The sequence below is a fragment of the Lepisma saccharinum genome, chromosome 9, assembly GCF_977018435.1.
Source record: "Lepisma saccharinum chromosome 9, izLepSacc3.1, whole genome shotgun sequence".
Lineage (NCBI taxonomy): Eukaryota > Metazoa > Arthropoda > Insecta > Zygentoma > Lepismatidae > Lepisma > Lepisma saccharinum.
This window is the reverse complement of record NC_139237.1, coordinates 190,076-204,652: the sequence shown is the minus strand read 5'-3', so window position 1 is coordinate 204,652 and position 14,577 is coordinate 190,076. Positions and strand designations below refer to the sequence as shown.

Genomic DNA, 14,577 nt, shown 5'->3' with positions numbered 1-14,577 from the left:
CCATCAAAATTCTCCTGGAAGGAGCGAATTTGCACGATCACTCAATCTTATAACCTTTCCTTTCATCGGACACGGTGTCATCCTTTCCCTTCCATCCATGCATTTTCTTTTTTAAAAAAATGAAAGCAATACACTAGTCACATTATGTCGTCATAATTTGTTTGACTTCGTTTCCATCGATTCTATGAAATGAACTGCGAGTAAGATATTAGATTTAAAGATTTAGCGAGAGCTTTATTATTAAAACTGAATATTCATGAAATATCGCCCAATTGCTTCGGCATTATTATTTTAAATAACTTTTGGATAAACGCGAGGATAGGGATGGAATTGACAATAATAATAAAAAATAAAGAGAGATACGACCAAAACGTACTTTCCAAGTAGGATTTGTGGTCCTCAAAAGGACCGATTGTTTGCCAAGGGCAGCGGAATGCGCTTAAGCACGCTCTCCACGAATGCGGCGGGCGAGCTGGATGTCCTTTGGCATGATAGTGACACGCTTAGCGTGGATGGCACACAAGTTGGTATCTTCGAAGAGACCGACGAGGTAAGCCTCGCTGGCCTCCTGGAGAGCCATGACTGCGGAACTCTGGAAGCGCAAGTCGGTCTTGAAATCTTGAGCGATCTCGCGGACGAGACGCTGGAAAGGAAGCTTCCTGATGAGCAACTCGGTGCTCTTCTGGTAGCGACGGATTTCTCGAAGAGCCACGGTACCTGGCCTGTACCTATGGGGCTTCTTCACTCCTCCGGTGGCGGGAGCGCTCTTCCTAGCTGCCTTTGTGGCGAGCTGCTTCCTTGGGGCCTTGCCTCCGGTGGATTTTCGTGCAGTTTGCTTAGTCCGGGCCATTGTCGCGTGCTTGTCCTAAGCGTTTCCGTTTCAAACAATCGCGCCAACCAAAAATCATGCCTTTATATGCTTTGCCCTGAAAGGTGCCGTGCATGCTCCTGATTCGTGAAATCAAACCGAAAAGCGGATTTCCCATTGGCTCCCGCCATTCTGCCCCCCTCTGTCGAAGGCGTACAAAACTGAGCCGGCTCGCCGGGAAGGCTTCATTCTCATCTTTCGAATCCACGTACGTGCACTGCAGAAATGACAGGCAGAGGTAAAGGAGGAAAGGGACTCGGCAAAGGAGGTGCCAAGCGCCACCGTAAAGTTCTCCGAGACAACATCCAGGGTATCACCAAGCCCGCCATCCGCCGTCTTGCCCGGCGAGGAGGTGTGAAGCGAATCTCCGGTCTCATCTACGAAGAGACACGCGGCGTCCTCAAGGTGTTCTTGGAGAACGTTATCCGCGATGCCGTCACCTACACGGAGCACGCCAAGAGGAAAACCGTAACCGCCATGGACGTCGTGTACGCACTCAAACGTCAAGGCAGAACCTTGTACGGTTTCGGAGGTTAAGGGCTCTAGTTTGCCTGTCCTCCATCTTGAAAAATCGGCCCTTCTAAGGGCCACAAATCTTTTCTTTGAGGAAGGAAATGTCAGCTTTCAACTTTCCCCGAACCTTACCCCCTGATCCCAGCCTCGATTCGAACGATTTCTCTCGTCTCGAGTTCATAATGACATAAGAATGATTGAAATAATTGAGAATTCAACAAAAAATATTCACGCGAGGACTCTCAGCATTCGCTAGATGACTACCCACCCTTCGTTCGTCGTTTAGCAAAGCAAAAGAAATTTATGTGAAATTCAGATTGCTTCTGTCAAATTATAACATCAATTAATATAACTCAGGCGAACATATATATATATTTTTTATTATTATTATTTTCAGTGCAGCTTGACTCCACCGAAAACAAAACACACGTCATAATCTCTATGCTATCAAAATTTACAAGATGTATACGTACAGGTAAGCCACTATTCTCTGACATTATCGGAAATAGGCAAAAAACATTGAATCAACACAGGATTTGCATGCCAAGTTACATGGATTGTCAGTCCTGATTAGACTACAGACTTCAAACTTGAAAACTTAAAAAAATGGAGTAGACAATGACCCTTTCCTAAGGTAATTGGTGGCCCTTACAAGGGCCGATTTGCTAGAAGCTGAGGGGGTAGGGTGTCAGCTTAAGCTTTCTTCTCGGTTTTCTTGGGAAGAAGGACCGCCTGGATGTTGGGCAGCACGCCACCCTGGGCGATCGTGACCCCAGAAAGGAGCTTGTTCAACTCCTCGTCGTTTCTGATGGCCAACTGCAAGTGACGGGGGATGATCCTGGTCTTCTTGTTATCGCGAGCAGCATTGCCGGCCAACTCCAAGACTTCGGCTGCCAAATATTCCATGACGGCGGCCAGGTAAACCGGTGCACCGGCACCGACACGTTCGGCATAATTGCCCTTTCGCAAAAGTCGGTGGATTCTGCCGACGGGGAACTGAAGTCCGGCTCGGCTGGAGCGAGACTTGCTCTTTCCCTTCACTTTTCCTCCCTTTCCGCGTCCAGACATGATGATCTCTTGCTATCGATACAACGTGAAAACACAAATTTTTAAAAAAAAAAAAAAAAAGAAAGAAAGAAAAAAACCCCGCCCCCAAAGGAGCTCGCGGGGGTGAGTGGTGCCCGACCTAAGTCAACCGGCAACCATACCGAAAGGCGCAGACCTCGCCTGAAACACTAATGCACTCTCCAAGCACATTATAGCCTCATGTTCGGTCTTTTGCCTAGGTACAATCTTCCCTTCAGGATAGATCCAGTCCAGCCGGATTTCTCCCTCGGGGAAACCTCCATTCCATGCAGGCATGCACTAGTATGCAAATCTACCTACGTGGGACATCGAATACTTTAACTAAATCTGGTTTCAACCCTATGGAAAGAGGATTTTTACCAGACGGCGAAAATTAGACAGACAGAAAAAACTACAAGAGACAAAAAAGAGAAATAGAAGGGAAGCTCCCGAGGATAAAATTCTGCAAGCAGACAAAACCTCGGATGTCTTGGAATAACAGCTTCATCTAGATACTGGTGTGTGAAAAAAACCCACGTTGAAGGGGGGCAAAAAAACACACACCCTATTGGTTCCTATCCTTACGGGGAGGATGGAGTCGGGAATTTGGAAGGGCAGGTAGGTAAAGCCCGAAGGCTCTCTGCAAATCTGTGTGTTAGTTGGACCTACTCATTCCGACTTACAACCTTATTTGAAACTAACATCGAAAATGAATTTTGAATTAAAGCCGAAAAAAGCCGCATCGGAAGTTAACTGCCAAAGACGTCTGCGTGAAAGAGAGGAGAAGTCGTTGCTTGGGGTGTCTGTCCGTTAGAGAGAACTCGTCTGTTTCTCCGGGCATTGTTACTTTTGCTTCGGATCGGGATTTAAGACAGCATTGGCTTTTCATTGCCTTAGGGGCGAGTGACTTCTCGTAGGACCAGTCCGACGGCCGAGGCCGGTCTGAAATCTGTCCCCTTGCGGGGTATCGGTAATAACCACACCCAGAGCTACGTCATTGTAGTGTGGGTGACTGCTGCTACGGGGGAACCACCTTTGTGCCCATGTGCCTTCCTATACCCCTTAGGTCCATTTCCGAGTCGGGGTAATTATCACCGGGGAAACGGCAAAACCGATGACGCGAAAGAACACATGGTCCCCTACGCCCGAGAGCGCACAGCAGTCGGGGGGGTGCTGCCGGGGGTCACTACTCCCCGACAGACTTTGGGTGGAAAGGCCCTTCTGAGGGCCACCAACCCGGTCGGTTTTGATCTGCCTTTGCTGTCCGCTGTCCTTTTCCTCCGCATCCGCTTCTTTGCCCAGGTCCACGCACTCCTTTCTCCCCCGGTTGAGTTTTCGGCTACCGGTTTTTCGAGATATCCCCCCTCCTGAGAAGGAGGGGGAGAAACTCTATCGTCAGTTGCACTTGGTCCCGTTTTTTCTTTTTCCCTAAGGAACATCGGAGATTTCGGCTTTTTGGTCCTTAGAAGGGCCGTTTTTGCCGTTGAGCGACGAGTGCTTTCAGCCCTAAGAAGGACATCCTGCACTTTCTGACAATTTCGATGGACAAATCGTTCTTTCGCTAAGTTTCTCTTCACTTTGGCAATCCTGAAAAGGAAATACCTCGGTATCAGAGAGTCGGAGATTTTTCGGGTACCAAGCTTGTTGCAACTGGGAAGCCGGCGACCGGCACTTTCCCCGAGGGAGATTGGAGCTTCAGAGCCCTCTCGTCCGGCAGGCGAACGAGAACGTACGTCCGGGGTACGTGTAATTTTGAATTGGGCTGTGCGCTTAGTTGTCACCGTTAGGATCCACGCACGCGCCCCCCCCCCTTCCCGCCAAAAAGTTAGACAATGGGGCCGCCGAAGTTCCACGATGCTTGACTGCCGCCGATTTCCGCCGACTGCTGCCTCCCATCCTGGAATCTCGGTGTTCTCGCTGCCTGCTGTCTGGTACTGGATTCAGTCATGTTCTCTATGCATTGCTGCTGTGCCGAAAGGTCCTTCCCCAAATTTAGATAGAGAGCATGTCCAACGCCGGCGCTCGGAGCCACCAGTCCCTCGGCGTCAAAACACAAATTTTTGCCAGCCAGTTTGGTGGTTTTGTTAAGTAGTATTGAATCGCCGCGAATGAGAGCGTCCGGGAGACACGTCTCGAAGCGCCATTGGTCCGTCTGATATCAACCGTCCTTTCTTAAAAACGAATCGACGGAGGTGGGGCGGGGATTTTTCCTTTCTTTTTTTTTTTTTTTTTTTTTTTTTTTTTTTTTTTTTTTTTTTTTTTTTTTTTTGGAAAAAAAAAAAAAAAAAAGCGATTCTGCAAAAACTGTCGGTGATTGATTGGCTTCAATTCACAAATAAAAGGCCACTATGAACCTTGAAAAAGAAAAAGGATGCCAACAGCACCTGGTGTTCCCAGGCGGTCACCCATCCAAGTACTGACCAGGCCCGACGCTGCTTGACTTCGGTGATCGGACGAGAACCGGTATATTCAGCGTGGTATGGCCGTTGGCGAAAGATACTGCTTTCGGTAAGGTACATATAGTCCAACTTCTCGTTTTCGGGGAAATGTCTCGTCTCGTGGGCACTGCCAAGAACGTGTAGAAGAAACATAACAAATAATTATACATTTCATTGTAGTCATAGTGAGAAATGTGCTTTAACACCCTTCCAGAGATGTGTGAACATAAAAGCTACAAGATAGAGAAGAAGAAAATTTAGTGCAGTGAATAAAAGTGAATCTCATGACCAACCTTTTTGATTCCACACTATATACCCAGGACCTAACAACGAAAAAGTGATTGGGCTCGGTTAGTTCGTATGAACTTTCCAGCCTGATCATTACCAGTGCGTAGTTATATATATATATATATATATATATATATACTCTCCAGCCTAGCTATTTCCTATTTTTGTGCTATCTTCGGACAACTTCATCGAGTTCTCGAATACGCGCTATTCCCACAAACCAAAGTAGGCAACGGGCACCTCGACACAAACTATTACATTATTATTATTTATCGGCGGAGAGCAGGAAGGGCCGCGCTAACTTTCGGTGCAAATGGCTGCTTTCGAATCGAACCACAGTCCTCATGCGATAGATTTTCGCCTATAAACGAAATTAAAGGCTATACATTGGAAGTAGGCCAGCTTCGTTCAAACACAGGCGTGTGCGACACACGCTACTTCGGAGATTGGCTTGAGAGGCCTGTCGTATGCTCAAGGCACCTGATTCTCAGCAAGAGAATAGGGGAAGGATTGAACTTCCATCTCCTCCGTGCAACCGACGCACCTTCTACCTTTTCTCAGAGAAAACTAAGGAAATCACGGGCATATGGAGGTCGCGCGTACACCTACGGTGAGTTTGACACGAAGGAAGCGAGGAACGTGGAAGTCGTGGGGACGGACTGCGGCACTTCACGGCTACTTCAAAGTTTCCGGAACGTACCCAACAACGAGGGATGCTGGTGCTCTCTAGCTCAGCACTGAAAAAATTAATCTTGGAAAGAGGAGGAAACACACTTACCGTTGTGGCAACTACAAACTTCAGTTTGCTTCGGCCCGCCTGAGAGCTGCTCTCGCTCCGGTCCGCGCTCCGAGAGAAAAGGGGGTCGAAACCTCGGCGCGGGGATTCATTTTCGTTCCGAAAAGAGCGTAGATATGGCAGATACGGCATCAGCTCCCTCAGCCCCGACGGCGGCTTCGCCCAAGAAGTCCTCGAAGGCGAAAAAGCCGAGAACGGCTCCTTCCCATCCCAGGACATCCGAGATGGTGAACAACGCTATCAAGAACTTGAAGGAGCGCGGAGGCTCTTCCCTGCAGGCCATCAAGAAGTACATCACCCAGAACTACAAGGTCGACGCCGAGAAGCTCGCGCCCTTCATCAAGAAGTACCTGAGGAGCGCCGTGGCATCAGGTTCTTTGGTGCAAACCAAAGGAAAGGGTGCCTCCGGATCTTTCAAACTCAGCGCTTCGTCGCTGAAGGAGAAACCGGAAAGCGGGGCTGTTTCCAAGACCAAACGCTCGGCTCCCAAGGAGAAGAAACCGGCAAAGAAAGCTGCCCCGGCCAAGCGACCAAAGAAGACCGGCGAAAAGAAGAAGACACCTGTTGCAAAGCCAAAGAAGTCTCCATCGAAAGTGAAAAAGGCAAAGACGCCCAAGAAACCAAAGGCGCCAAAGCCAAAGAAGGCTGCCAAGCCCAAGGCAGCAAAGAAGGCTGCACCAAAAAAGAAGTAAAATGGTTGAGCACGCAAGTGTTCCCCATAAAAAGGTCCTTCTGAGGACCATCAAAATTCTCCTGGAAGGAGCGAATTTGCACGATCACTCAATCTTATAACCTTTCCTTTCATCGGACACGGTGTCATCCTTTCCCTTCCATCCATGCATTTTCTTTTTTAAAAAAATGAAAGCAATACACTAGTCACATTATGTCGTCATAATTTGTTTGACTTCGTTTCCATCGATTCTATGAAATGAACTGCGAGTAAGAAATCGCTAACTGATATTAGATTTAAAGATTTAGCGAGAGCTTTATTATTAAAACTGAATATTCATGAAATATCGCCCAATTGCTTCGGCATTATTATTTTAAATAACTTTTGGATAAACGCGAGGATAGGGATGGAATTGACAATAATAATAAAAAATAAAGAGAGATACGACCAAAACGTACTTTCCAAGTAGGATTTGTGGTCCTCAAAAGGACCGATTGTTTGCCAAGGGCAGCGGAATGCGCTTAAGCACGCTCTCCACGAATGCGGCGGGCGAGCTGGATGTCCTTTGGCATGATAGTGACACGCTTAGCGTGGATGGCACACAAGTTGGTATCTTCGAAGAGACCGACGAGGTAAGCCTCGCTGGCCTCCTGGAGAGCCATGACTGCGGAACTCTGGAAGCGCAAGTCGGTCTTGAAATCTTGAGCGATCTCGCGGACGAGACGCTGGAAAGGAAGCTTCCTGATGAGCAACTCGGTGCTCTTCTGGTAGCGACGGATTTCTCGAAGAGCCACGGTACCTGGCCTGTACCTATGGGGCTTCTTCACTCCTCCGGTGGCGGGAGCGCTCTTCCTAGCTGCCTTTGTGGCGAGCTGCTTCCTTGGGGCCTTGCCTCCGGTGGATTTTCGTGCAGTTTGCTTAGTCCGGGCCATTGTCGCGTGCTTGTCCTAAGCGTTTCCGTTTCAAACAATCGCGCCAACCAAAAATCATGCCTTTATATGCTTTGCCCTGAAAGGTGCCGTGCATGCTCCTGATTCGTGAAATCAAACCGAAAAGCGGATTTCCCATTGGCTCCCGCCATTCTGCCCCCCTCTGTCGAAGGCGTACAAAACTGAGCCGGCTCGCCGGGAAGGCTTCATTCTCATCTTTCGAATCCACGTACGTGCACTGCAGAAATGACAGGCAGAGGTAAAGGAGGAAAGGGACTCGGCAAAGGAGGTGCCAAGCGCCACCGTAAAGTTCTCCGAGACAACATCCAGGGTATCACCAAGCCCGCCATCCGCCGTCTTGCCCGGCGAGGAGGTGTGAAGCGAATCTCCGGTCTCATCTACGAAGAGACACGCGGCGTCCTCAAGGTGTTCTTGGAGAACGTTATCCGCGATGCCGTCACCTACACGGAGCACGCCAAGAGGAAAACCGTAACCGCCATGGACGTCGTGTACGCACTCAAACGTCAAGGCAGAACCTTGTACGGTTTCGGAGGTTAAGGGCTCTAGTTTGCCTGTCCTCCATCTTGAAAAATCGGCCCTTCTAAGGGCCACAAATCTTTTCTTTGAGGAAGGAAATGTCAGCTTTCAACTTTCCCCGAACCTTACCCCCTGATCCCAGCCTCGATTCGAACGATTTCTCTCGTCTCGAGTTCATAATGACATAAGAATGATTGAAATAATTGAGAATTCAACAAAAAATATTCACGCGAGGACTCTCAGCATTCGCTAGATGACTACCCACCCTTCGTTCGTCGTTTAGCAAAGCAAAAGAAATTTATGTGAAATTCAGATTGCTTCTGTCAAATTATAACATCAATTAATATAACTCAGGCGAACATATATATATATTTTTTATTATTATTATTTTCAGTGCAGCTTGACTCCACCGAAAACAAAACACACGTCATAATCTCTATGCTATCAAAATTTACAAGATGTATACGTACAGGTAAGCCACTATTCTCTGACATTATCGGAAATAGGCAAAAAACATTGAATCAACACAGGATTTGCATGCCAAGTTACATGGATTGTCAGTCCTGATTAGACTACAGACTTCAAACTTGAAAACTTAAAAAAATGGAGTAGACAATGACCCTTTCCTAAGGTAATTGGTGGCCCTTACAAGGGCCGATTTGCTAGAAGCTGAGGGGGTAGGGTGTCAGCTTAAGCTTTCTTCTCGGTTTTCTTGGGAAGAAGGACCGCCTGGATGTTGGGCAGCACGCCACCCTGGGCGATCGTGACCCCAGAAAGGAGCTTGTTCAACTCCTCGTCGTTTCTGATGGCCAACTGCAAGTGACGGGGGATGATCCTGGTCTTCTTGTTATCGCGAGCAGCATTGCCGGCCAACTCCAAGACTTCGGCTGCCAAATATTCCATGACGGCGGCCAGGTAAACCGGTGCACCGGCACCGACACGTTCGGCATAATTGCCCTTTCGCAAAAGTCGGTGGATTCTGCCGACGGGGAACTGAAGTCCGGCTCGGCTGGAGCGAGACTTGCTCTTTCCCTTCACTTTTCCTCCCTTTCCGCGTCCAGACATGATGATCTCTTGCTATCGATACAACGTGAAAACACAAATTTTTGCCAGCCAGTTTGGTGGTTTTGTTAAGTAGTATTGAATCGCCGCGAATGAGAGCGTCCGGGAGACACGTCTCGAAGCGCCATTGGTCCGTCTGATATCAACCGTCCTTTCTTAAAAACGAATCGAACGGGACCAAGTGCAACTGACGATAGAGTTTTTTCCCCCTCCTTCTCAGGGGGGGGGGATATCTCGAAAAACCGGTAGCCGAAAACTCAACCGGGGGAGAAAGGAGTGCGTGGACCTGGGCAAAGAAGCGGATGCGGAGGAAAAGGACAGCGGACAGCAAAGGCAGATCAAAACCGACCGGGTTGGTGGCCCTCAGAAGGGCCTTTCCACCCAAAGTCTGTCGGGGAGTGGTGACCCCCGGCAGCACCCCCCGACTGCTGTGCGCTCTCGGGCGTAGGGGACCATGTGTTCTTTCGCGTCATCGGTTTTAGGGCTAGGCCGGTGATAATTACCCCGACTCGGAAATGGACCTAAGGGGTATAGGAAGGCACATGGGCACAAAGGTGGTTCCCCCGTAGCAGCAGTCACCCACACTGCAATGACGTAAGCTCTGGGTGTGGTTATTACCGATACCCCGCAAGGGGACAGATTTCAGACCGGCCTCGGCCGTCGGACTGGTCCTGCGAGAAGTCACTCGCCCCTAAGGCAATGAAAAGCCAATGCTGTCTTAAATCCCGATCTGAAGCAAAAGTAACAATGCCCGGAGAAACAGACGAGTTCTCTCTAACGGACAGACATCCCAAGCAACGACTTCTCCTCTCTTTCACGCAGACGTCTTTGGCAGTTAACTTCCGATGCGGCTTTTTTCGGCTTTAATTCAAAATTCATTTTCGATGTTTGTTTCAAATAAGGTTGTAAGTCGGAATGAGTAGGTCCAACTAACACACAGATTTGCAGAGAGCCTTCGGGCTTTACCTACCTGCCCTTCCAAATTCCCGACTCCATCCTCCCCGTAAGGATAGGAACCAATAGGGTGTGTGTTTTTTAGCCCCCCTTCAACGTGGGTTTTTTTCACACACCAGTATCTAGATGAAGCTGTTATTCCAAGACATCCGAGGTTTTGTCTGCTTGCAGAATTTTATCCTCGGGAGCTTCCCTTCTATTTCTCTTTTTTGTCTCTTGTAGTTTTTTCTGTCTGTCTAATTTTCGCCGTCTGGTAAAAATCCTCTTTCCATAGGGTTGAAACCAGATTTAGTTAAAGTATTCGATGTCCCACGTAGGTAGATTTGCATACTAGTGCATGCCTGCATGGAATGGAGGTTTCCCCGAGGGAGAAATCCGGCTGGACTGGATCTATCCCGAAGGGAAGATTGTACCTAGGCAAAAGACCGAACATGAGGCTATAATGTGCTTGGAGAGTGCATTAGTGTTTCAGGCGAGGTCTGCGCCTTTCGGTATGGTTGCCGGTTGACTTAGGTCGGGCACCACTCACCCCCGCGAGCTCCTTTGGGGGCGGGGTTTTTTCTTTCTTTCTTTTTTTTTTTTTTTTTTTTTTTTGGCGCCCATCGAGTCTGTCTGCAACATGCCGCCAAAGACAAGTGGAAAAGCCGCCAAAAAGGCCGGAAAGGCCCAGAAGAACATCTCCAAGGGAGACAAAAAGAAGAAGCGGAGGAGGAAGGAGAGCTACGCAATTTACATCTACAAGGTGTTGAAGCAAGTTCACCCTGACACCGGCATCTCCAGCAAGGCGATGAGCATCATGAACAGCTTCGTCAACGACATCTTCGAGCGCATTGCCGCCGAAGCTTCCAGGCTCGCTCATTACAACAAGCGATCGACCATCACCAGCAGGGAGATCCAGACGGCCGTTCGGCTGCTCCTCCCCGGTGAACTGGCCAAGCACGCCGTCAGTGAAGGCACCAAGGCCGTGACTAAGTACACCAGCTCAAAGTAAACTCAAGGAAATAATTACCTTGCCGAAAAAGGCCCTTTTTAGGGCCAAAAATTGAATCTTGGAATTGGACGAACTTGTCTACCACCCCTCCGAAACGTACACTTACATAACCTAACGATATCTCAGCCTGCAAGCGAGAAGATTTTTGACCTTACGTATATATAAAAAAAAAATGCTTTTAAGGTACGACCTTAACCAGCACGTAATTTACAAAAATAGGCTAAATTTCCAAATTTTTTAGTTTCTTTTGCTGAATAGGACTTTTAGAGTTACATTTGGACAAAATGCCACTGCAAAAAAATAACCTAAGACTTGGAACAATTATTGATTCGGCGCATTATTATTTTGGATGAACACATAAAATAAACTTGTATATTTAACAAAAATAACTTTCAGGTTTCTATTTCACAATTGTACGTTTGTTACTAGAGTATGGCAGTGAAAGGTACACACAGATTAATATCTGCATATACTCGGTTGGGTTACATTAGGTTAGGTTTTGTTAGGTCGTGATTTTATTTCATTTTTCGTGTTTTCCTTCATTTTACTTTCAAAATTACTTTCAGTTTTCTCCACGAGCAGGGAAAAAGGAAGAGTTTGGCAGTCACATTCATAATTTGCACTAAAAGGGCTCACTTAACTTCTATGAAAGGGTGAGAACTGGTACGCTCAACGAAGTGTGACATTTGGCGGGAACCGTTGCATTTGAAATCGGTTACTCCAAGAATTGATCTGAACGTTGTTTCCAGAGGGCGGCGGCATCGGGGGGGGGGGGTGGAACTTCAACTTACGATCCCGGAAGATTAGCATTTTTTTGTTCAGTTAGGGGTGGGGTTCGAACGCCTACATGCCTCCATTCGGTATCATTACATGCTGACTACACAACGAAAGTGTACGCGAATTTTTGAAGAGGAACCAAAGTTGTCTTACGCAAGGTCCTTTTTCCAGGAATTTGTCTCGCGTTCGTCTGAACCCAGATCCTCTGGGAGGTTAGGTTACGTTGACATGGCAAAAAAAAATGTTCATTCCATCCTATGCATTAATATTAGGGGTGTGCGGGATCCCGAAAAGTCGGGACCGGGGGGGGGATCCTGTCCCGATCCCGACTTCGGGAAATGACTTCCCGACTCCCGACCAGTCGAGAAATACCGAATGGTCATTTTATCGTTAATTCGTTTGCTGCAAAAAGTAACGGTTATGTAACGGTCTGCTGCCAAAAGTAACGATTTCGTAACCGTCTGCTGCCAAAAGTAACGGTTTTGTAACCGTTCCCTGCTAAAACTAACAGTTTCGTAACCGTTTACTGCCAAAAGTAACCGTTTCGTAACAGTTTACTGCCAAAAGTAACCGTTTTGTAACAGTTTACTGACAAGAGTAACCGTTTTGTAACAGTTTACTGACAAAAGTAACAGTTTCGTAACCGTTTGCTGCCAAAAGTAACCGTTCCGACCAGGACCTTCCCCACTTGCCTTCTGCTAAATTGTCCACTAGCGGGGACACTTTCACATCACTGCACTGATCGAGCATTCCCTTTCCGAAGGGAAAAGACGCGAGATTTGACATGCATCGGTTGAAACAGAACCTCGGTTTACGTGTCCTCGCCAACGAGTATGCGACATTTCCAATTCTTTATTCTGCGTGTGCACACCCCCCCCCCCCGCCCCGGTGCGTTTCGGGCGAAATTGCCAACGGATCAGGGTTGCCGGGCCGGGACTATCCCTTTAGCGAACGCCTCCTTCCACGGCGATGGCATTTTGCAAAAAAATAAAAACGCCCAAAAAAAACACACTCCCTGCAACCGCCGGCACGTATCCTCGCCGAAAACTACCAACGCCGGGCTCTTCGGGGAGCGACGCGGCGGATCCGCCGGGCAGGGGAGCGCTCGCTCCCCGCCGGGATTATGGCGGCCGCCGGTAATAAGAACGCACCCTGCAACCCCGCAAGCCCCAAAAAACAGAAGAAAGTCGCCTTCCCCGATATTCATATATACTAATATACATTCTTCACTTATATTATTATTATTATTTGATGACAGGTATATTGAAAAAAAAAAAAAAAAAAAAAAAAGCGATTCTGCAAAAACTGTCGGTGATTGATTGGCTTCAATTCACAAATAAAAGGCCACTATGAACCTTGAAAAAGAAAAAGGATGCCAACAGCACCTGGTGTTCCCAGGCGGTCACCCATCCAAGTACTGACCAGGCCCGACGCTGCTTGACTTCGGTGATCGGACGAGAACCGGTATATTCAGCGTGGTATGGCCGTTGGCGAAAGATACTGCTTTCGGTAAGGTACATATAGTCCAACTTCTCGTTTTCGGGGAAATGTCTCGTCTCGTGGGCACTGCCAAGAACGTGTAGAAGAAACATAACAAATAATTATACATTTCATTGTAGTCATAGTGAGAAATGTGCTTTAACACCCTTCCAGAGATGTGTGAACATAAAAGCTACAAGATAGAGAAGAAGAAAATTTAGTGCAGTGAATAAAAGTGAATCTCATGACCAACCTTTTTGATTCCACACTATATACCCAGGACCTAACAACGAAAAAGTGATTGGGCTCGGTTAGTTCGTATGAACTTTCCAGCCTGATCATTACCAGTGCGTAGTTATATATATATATATATATATATATATATACTCTCCAGCCTAGCTATTTCCTATTTTTGTGCTATCTTCGGACAACTTCATCGAGTTCTCGAATACGCGCTATTCCCACAAACCAAAGTAGGCAACGGGCACCTCGACACAAACTATTACATTATTATTATTTATCGGCGGAGAGCAGGAAGGGCCGCGCTAACTTTCGGTGCAAATGGCTGCTTTCGAATCGAACCACAGTCCTCATGCGATAGATTTTCGCCTATAAACGAAATTAAAGGCTATACATTGGAAGTAGGCCAGCTTCGTTCAAACACAGGCGTGTGCGACACACGCTACTTCGGAGATTGGCTTGAGAGGCCTGTCGTATGCTCAAGGCACCTGATTCTCAGCAAGAGAATAGGGGAAGGATTGAACTTCCATCTCCTCCGTGCAACCGACGCACCTTCTACCTTTTCTCAGAGAAAACTAAGGAAATCACGGGCATATGGAGGTCGCGCGTACACCTACGGTGAGTTTGACACGAAGGAAGCGAGGAACGTGGAAGTCGTGGGGACGGACTGCGGCACTTCACGGCTACTTCAAAGTTTCCGGAACGTACCCAACAACGAGGGATGCTGGTGCTCTCTAGCTCAGCACTGAAAAAATTAATCTTGGAAAGAGGAGGAAACACACTTACCGTTGTGGCAACTACAAACTTCAGTTTGCTTCGGCCCGCCTGAGAGCTGCTCTCGCTCCGGTCCGCGCTCCGAGAGAAAAGGGGGTCGAAACCTCGGCGCGGGGATTCATTTTCGTTCCGAAAAGAGCGTAGATATGGCAGATACGGCATCAGCTCCCTCAGCCCCGACGGCGGCTTCGCCCAA

At 47.9% G+C, this 14,577-nt stretch overlaps 7 protein-coding genes, 2 non-coding genes and 1 pseudogene across 9 annotated transcripts; 4 read left to right on the top strand and 6 right to left on the bottom strand.

Annotated features, from left to right (window-relative positions):
• Nucleotides 1–439: 439 nt before the first annotated feature.
• Nucleotides 440–850, bottom strand: LOC145992893 (histone H3). Its single transcript, XM_083129273.1, has one exon. The coding sequence runs from the start codon at nt 848–850 to the stop codon at nt 440–442; it is 411 nt and encodes a 136-aa protein (XP_082985399.1).
• A 243-nt stretch (nt 851–1,093) lies between these two features.
• On the top strand, nt 1,094–1,405 carry LOC145992891 (histone H4). Its single transcript, XM_083129272.1, has one exon. The coding sequence runs from the start codon at nt 1,094–1,096 to the stop codon at nt 1,403–1,405; it is 312 nt and encodes a 103-aa protein (XP_082985398.1).
• Nucleotides 1,406–2,074: 669 nt separating this feature from the next.
• Nucleotides 2,075–2,449, bottom strand: LOC145992890 (histone H2A). Its single transcript, XM_083129271.1, has one exon. The coding sequence runs from the start codon at nt 2,447–2,449 to the stop codon at nt 2,075–2,077; it is 375 nt and encodes a 124-aa protein (XP_082985397.1).
• A 2,369-nt stretch (nt 2,450–4,818) lies between these two features.
• On the bottom strand, nt 4,819–4,937 carry LOC145993043 (5S ribosomal RNA). Its single transcript, XR_014442255.1, has one exon. It is a non-coding gene; the product is annotated as a 5S ribosomal RNA (ribosomal RNA).
• A 1,147-nt stretch (nt 4,938–6,084) lies between these two features.
• Nucleotides 6,085–6,660, top strand: LOC145992889 (histone H1 pseudogene; annotated as a pseudogene).
• Nucleotides 6,661–7,159: 499 nt separating this feature from the next.
• On the bottom strand, nt 7,160–7,570 carry LOC145992888 (histone H3). The gene has a single exon (XM_083129270.1). It carries the CDS (start codon nt 7,568–7,570, stop codon nt 7,160–7,162), a length of 411 nt encoding a protein of 136 aa, XP_082985396.1.
• Nucleotides 7,571–7,813: 243 nt separating this feature from the next.
• Nucleotides 7,814–8,125, top strand: LOC145992887 (histone H4). The gene has a single exon (XM_083129269.1). It carries the CDS (start codon nt 7,814–7,816, stop codon nt 8,123–8,125), a length of 312 nt encoding a protein of 103 aa, XP_082985395.1.
• A 669-nt stretch (nt 8,126–8,794) lies between these two features.
• LOC145992886 (histone H2A) lies at nt 8,795–9,169 on the bottom strand. The gene has a single exon (XM_083129268.1). It carries the CDS (start codon nt 9,167–9,169, stop codon nt 8,795–8,797), a length of 375 nt encoding a protein of 124 aa, XP_082985394.1.
• A 1,570-nt stretch (nt 9,170–10,739) lies between these two features.
• Nucleotides 10,740–11,111, top strand: LOC145992583 (histone H2B). The gene has a single exon (XM_083128938.1). It carries the CDS (start codon nt 10,740–10,742, stop codon nt 11,109–11,111), a length of 372 nt encoding a protein of 123 aa, XP_082985064.1.
• Nucleotides 11,112–13,261: 2,150 nt separating this feature from the next.
• Nucleotides 13,262–13,380, bottom strand: LOC145993042 (5S ribosomal RNA). Its single transcript, XR_014442254.1, has one exon. It is a non-coding gene; the product is annotated as a 5S ribosomal RNA (ribosomal RNA).
• Nucleotides 13,381–14,577: the final 1,197 nt, after the last annotated feature.